At 33.6% G+C, this 11,010-nt stretch overlaps 1 protein-coding gene across 1 annotated transcript; it reads left to right on the forward strand.

The window, feature by feature from the left end:
• Positions 1 to 13: 13 nt before the first annotated feature.
• LOC125667629 (peroxisomal membrane protein 2-like) lies at positions 14 to 8,487 on the forward strand. The gene is made up of 5 exons (XM_048901224.2): positions 14 to 269; positions 4,061 to 4,168; positions 4,730 to 4,901; positions 5,239 to 5,358; positions 6,651 to 8,487. The coding sequence occupies exons 1-5, from the start codon at positions 163 to 165 to the stop codon at positions 6,738 to 6,740; spliced, it is 597 nt and encodes a 198-aa protein (XP_048757181.1). The 5' UTR covers positions 14 to 162; the 3' UTR covers positions 6,741 to 8,487.
• Positions 8,488 to 11,010: the final 2,523 nt, after the last annotated feature.

The following is an 11,010-nucleotide window of genomic DNA, read 5'->3' on the forward strand; positions in this document are numbered from 1 at the left end:
TGATTCAAGAGACATACCAAATAGGGGTACTTGCGAGACTTCCCGAGAAGTAACATGTCTGCGCCCATGAGAGGTCAGAATAGGGAATGAACACTATCTTTACAGATCACTCACGACCTCATTTGTAAGATAAAGCCACTGTCAGTAGGAAAAATAAAGAAAATGAGTTTAAGTAAGGACAAAGGAGAACAGAATCCCCTGGAAAAAGCACTTGCTGCGTACATTGAGGCTTTACAGACTAAACCAGTTTTGACAAAAGCTGTAACGAGGTAAAATTTCAAGACTTAGAACGTCACACAAAATTCATTTTTATTAAGTGTACAGTGTTTGAAGCGGTTATTACTACATTAAAGGCAATTGCTATTCCTTCAGTCTCAATTCATAGGCTATAGAACTACCTGGCACCACAACACAAAGTCTCATTGCTCTACTTTCGCTTTCTAAAATATTTGAGAATTTTAGCATACTTCATTACTTGATTCTAACGATCTGGCGCACCCAGATTAATCGGCGATGACCGGCGACACACTTGATTGTGAGCCGGAATTGTGCACGCATCCCGCCAGGTAAGCCGATTGAGCCGGAAAATTTAATAGGCGAAGGCGGCTTCAACACTGTTCAAGCTGGCGTCCTTGGAGATAGTAGTATCGAGAGTTGCTTATTCTAATTTAATGGTTTTGATTTTTACATTGGTGAAATATATAAACATGATTTGTAAACATGTTGGCCATTTCTATGCCGAATAATGTTTATACAATAGAAAGTCAACAATTTCATTTAATGTACTGTATTCAGGTCACTTGATTCTTAGCGTGTCGCCGGGTATGTACCCGGCTTAATTCATTCAGCCAGATTTTATCAGAATCAAGTATGCTAATTATCATATATAGCAAACTTGATTCTAACAATCCGGTGTGCTCGGGTTATCCGGCGATACACTTGATTGTGAGCCGGAATTGCGCACGCATCCCACCAGGTAAACCGATTGAGCCAGAAAATTTTGATACGCGATGGCGGCTTCAAGCTGGCATCCTTGGAAACATTAGTATCAAGAGTTGCTTATTCTAAGACATAGTGTTTTAATTTTTTACACTGGTGAAATAAACATGATTTATAAATATGTTGGTTATTTCTATGCCGAATAAGGTTTATACAATAGAAGGTCAACATTTTCATTACTGTACTGTAGCTGGGGCACTTGATTCTTAGCACATCGCTGGGTATATCCGGGTTAGTTAGATTTGACCGGATTTTATCAGAATCAAGTATAATGCTAATATTGATATGATAATGGGTATGGGGTCTGATTTTAATCAGACTGGTGACCTGTCTACAGTACGATAATGAAAATGTTTATCTTTCAATGCATAAACACTATTTGGCATAGGAATCACAAACACATTTACAAATCATGTTTATTTCAACAGTGTACAGATTAAGAACATAATGTCTCAGAATAAGCCATTCTTGATACTACTGTCTCCAAGGACGCCAGCTTGAAGCTGCCTTCGCCTATCATAATTTTCCAGTTCAATCAGCTTACTGTGCAGGATGTGTGCGCAATTCCGGCTCACAATCAAGTGTGTCACCGGTTAACCCGAGTGTGCTGGATTGTTAGAATCAAGTATGCTATATATGATACTCATAGATAGATATCCATCTGCCCTTTGGTTATAATGAACCCAAACTTTGACTAGATTGAATTTTTTTTAAAAAATGCCCAAAATTCAAAACTTGAACATTAGGCCAAAAAAAATTAATCAATAGTTTCTCAGGCCAAAAATTTCAAAATTCAATGCAACAGGCAGGTTCTTTTTTTTTTGAAGCCAAAGTTATCTTTTTTCCTTGTCAGTCAACAAAATAATGATATCAACCGATTCTTACTTTTTTGTAGTCTAATATCAATTATAATACTTACTCAACTTAAAATAGTATTATTCCAATCATTTTATAAAAAGTTAATCCATAGAATACTGTTGAACAAAAAATATATTGTATATTAAATAAAAACGTCTTTTTATTAGCATATATGAAAAGGGGAATAACTCAATTTTCTTTTTCAACTCGGAAAAATAGAAAATTGAGTTATTTCCCTTTTCAATATGGCAATAAAATTGATCAATGCGGCAGTGTTTAACCTGATGCGGCGGTGCCTGAGAAACTATTGATTAATTTTTTTTGGCCTTACTCAAAATCTATCGTATTAATTTACTTTCATTTGAAACAAATTGTAGTTAAAAGTGTAGGATTTTTAGTACGTGGCATTTCACCCTTTTTACCACAGTATGTAATATTGAAAATAGAGCACAAAAACGATATATTTGTCTTCCCTAGTTTCTGTGTAACTAATGTTCACTGTCCATGGACTTGCATATTTTTATGCCCCCGAGATCAAAGATCAAGGGGCATATTGTTTTTGTCCTGTCTGTCATTCTGTAAATCTGTCATTCTGTCTGAAACTTTAACCTTGCTAATAACTTTTGAATAATAAGTGATAGAGCTTTGATATTTCACATGAGTGTTCCATGTGACAAGACCTTTCTGTGGGTACCAATATTTTTGACCATGTGACCTTGACCTTGGAGTATGACCTACTTTTTGAAAACTTTAACCTTGCTAATAACTTTTGAACAATAAGTGTTAGAGCTTTGATATTTCACATGAGTATTCCTTGTGACAAGACCTTTCTGTAAGTACCAACATTTTTTACCCCGTGACCTTGACCTTGGCGTTTGGCATACTTTTTGAAAACTTTAACCTTGCTAATAACTTTTGAACAATAAGTGATAGAGCTTTGATATTTCACATGAGTGTTCCTTGTGACAAGACCTTTCCATTGGTATTAAACCTTTTGACCTTGACATTTAACTTACTTTTAATTTGTTTACATTGGTCATAACTTCTAAATGGTAAATATTAGAGCTTTCATATTATACATGAGCATTTCTTTTGACAAGATCTTTCTACTGGTACCAAGATATTTGCCCTTGTGACCTTGGCCATCTTTGGAATTGGCCATTATCGGGGGCATTGGTGTTTCACAAACACATCTTGTTGTTCAATATAATATCCTTTCTTTGTTCTGCTTGAGAAGCAGCCTTGCATTATATTAAAGAGGTTTAGAGAGGGAAAATACGATCGAATACTGTCTCTTTAGTACCGTAAATACTCGCCTATAAGTCGGTTGTATAGTTTTTAGTTTATTTTGGAGGGAATCGCCATTTACCCATTTATAAGTCGGTCTAACTTTTTTCAAGAATCGGTTGACAATTTTTTTTGTATTTTGTTTATTTTGTCCATGTTTTGTTGTTTAAAAAATACTAGGCTATACATTATGGCATCCAATATCTTCTTAGGACACTCCTATAAGTCGAATATAAAGTTTTGAACCAAAATTAACCTCCAAAAAAATCTGACTTATAGGTGAGTATATTATGGTAAGTTGAATTACTGGTCACAAATGATGATGCACCTATGATTGTTTAAAATTGTTGACACACACTAGTTAGTATGTGAACTGAAATTAATTTTGCTATCAATGACACACCAACAAAATCATTGAATCATTTTGGATTTCACAATAATATAGAAGGTAAAACAAATCCTGACCGCGACAGACCTAAGTCATTAAAACAGGTAATGACAGTTCCATCGCCAAACGCTCGGCATCAGGTGTGAATATCACGGGTCCTCGGAGGTGACCTTAAAAATGGATGTCCCATGTCGCAGTGTATGTGGCATGCTAAAGAACCCTCACTGCTCAATAGCAGTAAGCACCGAACATAGGCCTAAATTTTGAGCCTTTCAACAGTATTGGTGACATTTCCATATTAATGAAAAATTCTCGAGAGGGACGTTACAAACAAGATACAATCAATCAATCAATCAAATGTTACCACATGTGGATATTGTGTTATTAAATATTCAAACAATACTTAAATTAACACATTTCTTTGGGGGGGGTTGGTTAGCTGAATGTAATGTTATGTATCATATTGTGAGGTCAGCATTATTTAGGAGTGTTATATTTGAAATGTATGTATTGATTTACTTCATTCAGTGGCTGCATCTCAGCAATAGGAAGTCTTGTCTCTCAGTTGATTGTTCCCAATCCTGCAAATGGTGGAAAAATTGTATGGAGAAGCGTAGCAGCATATGCAGCATTTGGGTAACTACAAATATTATTCATTTATACACAGACATTGACCTTTATCTGAACATTTGGGGAAAGAGAGTATCCTTCATCTTTATGCAAATTATTTAACCCAATTTACCGTATTAGAGATGATATTTTGGATGGGTGGGGGTGGGGGGGAATGGAAATGCCTATGATGTTGAAATATTGTCATTTGTGCACCTTCACATAAGGAAGCGGGGGGGAGGGTGGGGGGGTAAAGGAGGTGGGTGAAGAGTGGAGAGTAGTGAGGAGAGAGGTATTAAATGAAGCAGACGTTTGGGAGGAGGGAAATCTGGATACTTGAACATTGGAAATTTTCATTTGGCACTTAGATATTTCATATTTCAGATTTGTACGTTGTGAGTGGTCCACTTAGAAATTTCATATTTCAGATTTGTTGTGAGTGGTCCACTTAGATATTTCATATTTCAGATTTGTTGTGAGTGGTCCACTTAGATAATTCATATTTTAGATTTGTTGTGAGTGGTCCACTTAGATATTTCATATTTCAGATTTGTTGTGAGTGGTCCACTTAGATATTTCATATTTCAGATTTGTTGTGAGTGGTCCCCTGATTCACAAGTTTTACATCCTGTTGGACAAAATGATGCCACCAAAGAAGGAAAAGACAGCTCTGGATGGTATTAAGAGGGTCGTTGTAGACAGACTGGTCTTTGCTCCACCCTTTCTATTACTGTTCTTGTATGTAATTACAATTTTGGAGGTAAGTGAAGTTCTGCATGTCATGCCAAGAGATTGTGTGAAGTAATCAAAGTAAACATGTGTTTTTTCGAGAGAAAAATAAATGTACAAGACTCATTGATGATACACCATATCATTACAAGTGTTGTTTCCATTCTCAAAGTCAGATTGAATTTTTCACACTGCACAAAGAACTAGAAACTATGATAGGGATATAAAATGGCATGCATGTGTGTGTTATTAAAGAAAAATAAAACCTGCTACATGTAACTGCATGCTTATCAAATTAGTAATATATCACTTTGGCAGTGTAGAATTTGAAAATGATATTTCTGAGCAAAGTTGAATTTTAATGACAGGGTCAGGGCCACCAGGCAGCCATAGCCAGAATTAGAGAATCTTTCTTTCCAGTCTTGAAGCTAAACCTACAGGTGTGGACAGTGTTTCAGTATGTGAATGTCAACTATGTACCACCCAAGGTAATTATTTTACATAATGGAATATTTCAGACAATAGCTACTCATAGGTTAAAATGATGGATTGCAATGGGGAAATCTTTAGTTCATTCTTGACAAATCTAAATTCCGGACATCTTGGCTAGCCTTATTTGTATGTTGTACGAGTACGAATTGCATGCAACTTCAGGCTTCTTCACGCATAGTCAACAAGAAAACAATGGCATTGGTAAGTTGTGACATCGAGTTCACCAACTGTAGATATAGTAGTAAGGAAGTATCAGACTAAATCAGTAGGCTAAATCATGTGTAAAACACTAAAGGGTAGTTAGATATGCACAGATCCAAGAATTGCTGGGAAAAGATTACGTGGTATACTAATAAGACAGTCATGTGGTCAGCATTCGATTTGTTTCGGAAGGAAAGTATGTACTGGTAAAAAGACAGACTGCCTTTTGAAACTATTTTCATTTATATCTCTACAACGGTAGTTTTCTGCATACATATCTAATAGAGTTTTTGTTTTATTTTATTCATAGACTACCGTAGTATTGATATCAGAATCTATATTAAAATCTAACTTTAAAGAGACTGGTTCACGATTTTTGAAAAAAAGATATTTTTCAATTTTGATGTTAAACATGAAAAATATAACTGATTTAATGTTGACGGCCAAAATTTGAACTTCTGAATACAAGAATAAAAGCAATATTTTAGTCTTAAATCTGTGTTATGTAAACAAAGACTCGAGTCTTTGCATGTACATGTATGCAAACCAACCAGTGAAATGGTAATATAAAGCATCTTAATTTTGCATAGTCACAAATTTTAACTTTAAGATGACACATTTTACCCAAAGAATGCTTGAAATGTGAAAGATATAATAAACTTAATAGATTGATATCCATTTCTTTTGAAAATTTCATAAACAATAACATCCCGCAATCTTTGTTTACAAAACAAATAATAAACTCATTTTTGAGCTTCTGTGATGATGTATAACCTTAATTTTTATGTGAAATCTTTCAAACACATTAGACAATAGATTTTGATCATTAAAAATGAAAAACAAAATTTTGGGGAAAATCGTGAATCTGTGCACCTAGTCCAAACCGCATTCTTGATATTTGTATGTTGCATGTTGGTGTATCAAAAGAAATATGACATGCACCATCTTATTCACTACTAATTTTAAAGTTCCACTTATCTTTTATGAATCTGTTTTAGTGCACTAAAACGGTTTCTCTTAGTACGACAGAACAATAACAAGTTCTGAATTGTACTTTTTTAAAACTTAATTATTAAACTTTTTTCAGTATCGGGTTTTATTTGGAAATGCACTTGCCTTAATCTGGTCAGTATTTGTGGCATCAAAGAGGAGGAAGATGGCTTTAGCTAACAAGTAGTGGGTGCCTAAGGAGAATGGCTACATTCCTTCACCATCTTTAGAAATCATTTATGCTCAGTTTATAAATGTTATATTCTCAAACTATAAATGTTACATCTTATATTTCATACATGTATTGCATTCATTTTTTTGGGGTTAAAACTTTTGAAAATGTTTGGTTTTTTACATTAAAATGATCAATTTGGTTATGGATTATGTTAATTTAGCAGAATTGCACTGTACTTTGCATTTGATCTTTAGTGGAAAATAGATTGATGTCTGTAAGACATGCATGCACATGTAGTTGTTAAGATGTGCATGTGTCATACTGTGTCTACACATTTCTTTTATATATTTTTTTTAATTTTTTGTCATGATTGTTAACCTCATTTGATGTGGGCTCCTCCAGTGTTAAGGGGAGAAAAACATTTCTAATGAAGTATTGATTTATTTTTACAGTTATTTTTTCTTTTGTAATTTTATACAATATGTACTTACATCTATCCATTTTTTTCTTGACTATAATATAAGTGTAATTTCATGTTCACAGTTATTGTGTGTCAGATTTTACTATTTGTGGGACTTTTTAAAAGTCGATTTCTTTAGGGGAGATTTTTTTTTGAGAGAGTGTTTCTGTTTATATTTATTGCATGTTACACTCGCTCTACAATAAACCCTTTCTTCACAATGTGTGTATATATTCAATGCTTGGGTGACACAAATCATGATGTTGCACTAAGAGTAGTAATCTTACTTTTGTACGGAAAACATAGAAAACAATTGAAAATGTGGCTACAATTAATATCAGTTAGCTGTAATTAATAACAGTAATTGATATTTAATGACAGTTAGCTACAATTAATATCAGTTAGCTATAAGTAATATTAGTTAGCTACAATTATTATCAGTTAACTACAATTAATATCAGTTAGCTATAATTGATAACAGTTAACTATAAGTAATATTAGTTAGCTACAATTAATATCAGTTAGCTACAATTAATATCAGTTAGCTATAAGTAATATTAGTTAGCTATGATTAATATCAGTTAGCTATAAGTAATATCAGCTACAATTAATATCAGTTAGCTACAATTAAGATCAGTTAGCTACAATTAATATCAGTTAGCTACAATTAATATCAGTTAGCTATAAGTAATAACAGTTAGCTACAATTAATATCAGTTAGCTACAATTAATATCAGTTAGCTATAATTGATAACGGTTAGCTATAAGTAATATATCTATAAGGCAGACAAATTGAATAATGCTATCAAACAATCATGTAATGTTTATTCCTGTATTTACATGTGATGTTTGAAAAGTATCCTTGTAAATTTGGCTTTCCTACAATTTTCTTTGCTAAGAACATCTACAAATTGTCCAGGGTGGCATTTTTTTTAACATGATTGGTCAGACTTGCATTGTGATGTTAATGTGATTGTTCAGCAGAGTGATGCCATGCTGACGTTATCATTCAGGTCTGTGGATGTTCTGTCTGTGGATGTTCTAGAAAGACATCATGAATTATAAATGTAACTGACTATTTTGTAATCAGAATATGAGTAACCTAGTTCTGTTGATTGTATTATATATACAGTTTGATTTTCAAATGAATGATTTACAGAATTTTTTAACTTAAAATGCTGTAACAGTACCATATAACTTATAGTAGTTAAAAACCTATTTATTACAGTATGGAATTATAATATTCAATGTTCAATTTTATATGATGCAAAAATTATGATAATAAATATATTAGATATATATACTTACTTATTAGTCTTATTGAAACAATAGGTCCATGGGCCATAATGCTCACCTGAGTCAACCTGGTCTTATTGTTCTTCATCAGATATCAGATTTTTTTTTTTTTTTTTTTAAAAAGGGTATTTTACCTTCTCTATTCCCTTGAATTTTTTTTAACCCATATCAGGACCCAGCCTAAGCTAAACGGATTCATGAAACTTGATTCCACAAAGCATAGGGATGCCCTATATTCCCCGTTATTTATGTTTCATGTAAAATTTTATTCCTGATTTTCGCTCCACCTTTAACCCTATGGTACATATTCTTTTTTTCTTTTTTTTTTTAAATTTTAACCCCCCCCCTCCTACAATTCATTAAAAAAAATTATTCTGTATTGTGGCCCAAACGTACCCAAGGGGCATTGATTAGAAGAAATGTGACTCTACACTTCCTGGTGATGCTTGCATTATTGATATAACTAATCCTGGCCCTGCTATCCTAAAGTACAAAATTCTTAAAAGTTTATTCTGATGTGCAACTTTCTCTTATTGAGGCCCCATCTTAACACCCACCCACCCCCCACTCAACTTGAATGAATTTGAATTTGAACTACCTGAAGGTGACTGCATACTAATATCACTAAACTTGGCCCTGTTATTATTGAGGTGAAGTTTTTCCCTATACAGGTATATTCCCATGTATTGAAGACTTCTAATGTAACCTCTATTGTGGCCCCACCCTACCCTTGGGAGGATTGATGTCAACAAATTTGAATCTGCACTACCTGAGGATCCCTGCCTATTAACTAATTCTAACTGTTTATAAGTATTGAAGACTTTGTATTATATACTAGTATTCCAATGTAAAACTGTGATCCTGTATTGTGTCCTCCACCTCCAGGAGCCACAACTTTAACAAACGATGCTTGCTTTGTAAGATTACTGGTGATGCCCCTGTTGCTCTTTAGAAGAATTTTTTTTAGTTTAACCCTATATATTCCCAATATAAAACTTTGATCCCATCGTAACAACGCAAAGCAAAATGTATTAAACTGAATCATTACATTTTGCGTCAAGTTCAATGCAAAATGTAATAAATGTTCTCTTTAATTGAACCAACGATATTATTATCTTAATATATGAACACAGTAAATACTATATTTTGCTTCGGGTTCAACGCAGAATGAAACTAGGAAGAGTTGTTTTAGCACACTAAATCTGATGTCTCCCCTTCCATTTTCCATAATTTTTAAAAAACATTTTTTAGGGATCATCTTTAAAGTGGAAAATTAAGATTTACGCACATACATGTAACATTAGCCTATATGTGTAGGAGCTTCAAACAAGGAACAGTGTTGTGAACATTGATAGTGAATTAAACTTACCAACATACCAAATGCAAGGTGAAGATAACGAACAGTGAACAATCTCATAACTCCTACAAGCAATACAAAATAGATAGTTGGGCAAACACGGACCCCTGAACACACCAGAGGTGGGATCAGGTGCCTAGGAGGAGTAAGCATCCCCTGTTGACCGGTCACACCCGCAGTGAGCCCCAAATATCAAAGGCCTATGTCAAAAGACAAAACAGTTATAGTCTGGACAAAGACAATGCTACAAAATTCTTTATTGACCTTTACAGAAAGATCATGGCCAAAGGTCAGCAAGAATAGCACATGACACACTGTCTTATCATGGTATACCCACATACCAAATATCAAAGGATTAACCCCAAAAATTTATTATTTGACCTTTACATAAAAGATCAAGGTTAAATGTCATAAAAAATGACATGCAACACACTGTCTTATCATGGTATACCCATATATCAAAGATCTATGTCAAAAGACAAGAAAATTTTGGTCCAGACAACAAAAATGCCCCAAAAAATTCTATTATTTGACCGTTACATAAAAGGTCATAAGTCAGCAAAAAATGACACATGATACACTATCTTTTCATGGTATACCCACATACCAAATATCAAAGGCTATGTCAAAAGACAAAAAGTTATGGTCCGGACAACAAAAATGCCCAAAAAATTCTATTATTTGACCTTTACATAAAAGGTCAAGGTCAAAGCTCATCAAATGGCATGTGACACTCTGTCTTATGGTATACCAACGTACCAAATTTAAAAGTTATATTATTTGACCTTTACATAAAAGGTCAAAGGTCATCACAAGTCACACATTGTCTTATCATGGTATACCCAAATATCAATGGCCTATGTCAAAAGACAAAAAAGTTATGTTACGGACAACAAAAATGCCCTAAAAATTCTATCATTTGACTGTTACATAAAAGGTCACAAAAATGGCACGTGACACACTGTCTTATCATGGTATATCAAATATCAAAGGCCTATGTCAAAAGACAAAAAAGTTATGGCCCGGACAAACTTTGTTTGGGAAGACGAAGAAGAAGAATTCACACTGAAACAAATAAAGCAGAATGTAAATATGTAAAATTTATTGAGCGCCAAATTAGCATAAATTCAAATAATGGAATATATATCATTGATTAGGAATATCTCTAA

Source organism: Ostrea edulis, chromosome 1 (assembly GCF_947568905.1).
Source record: "Ostrea edulis chromosome 1, xbOstEdul1.1, whole genome shotgun sequence".
NCBI lineage: Eukaryota > Metazoa > Mollusca > Bivalvia > Ostreida > Ostreidae > Ostrea > Ostrea edulis.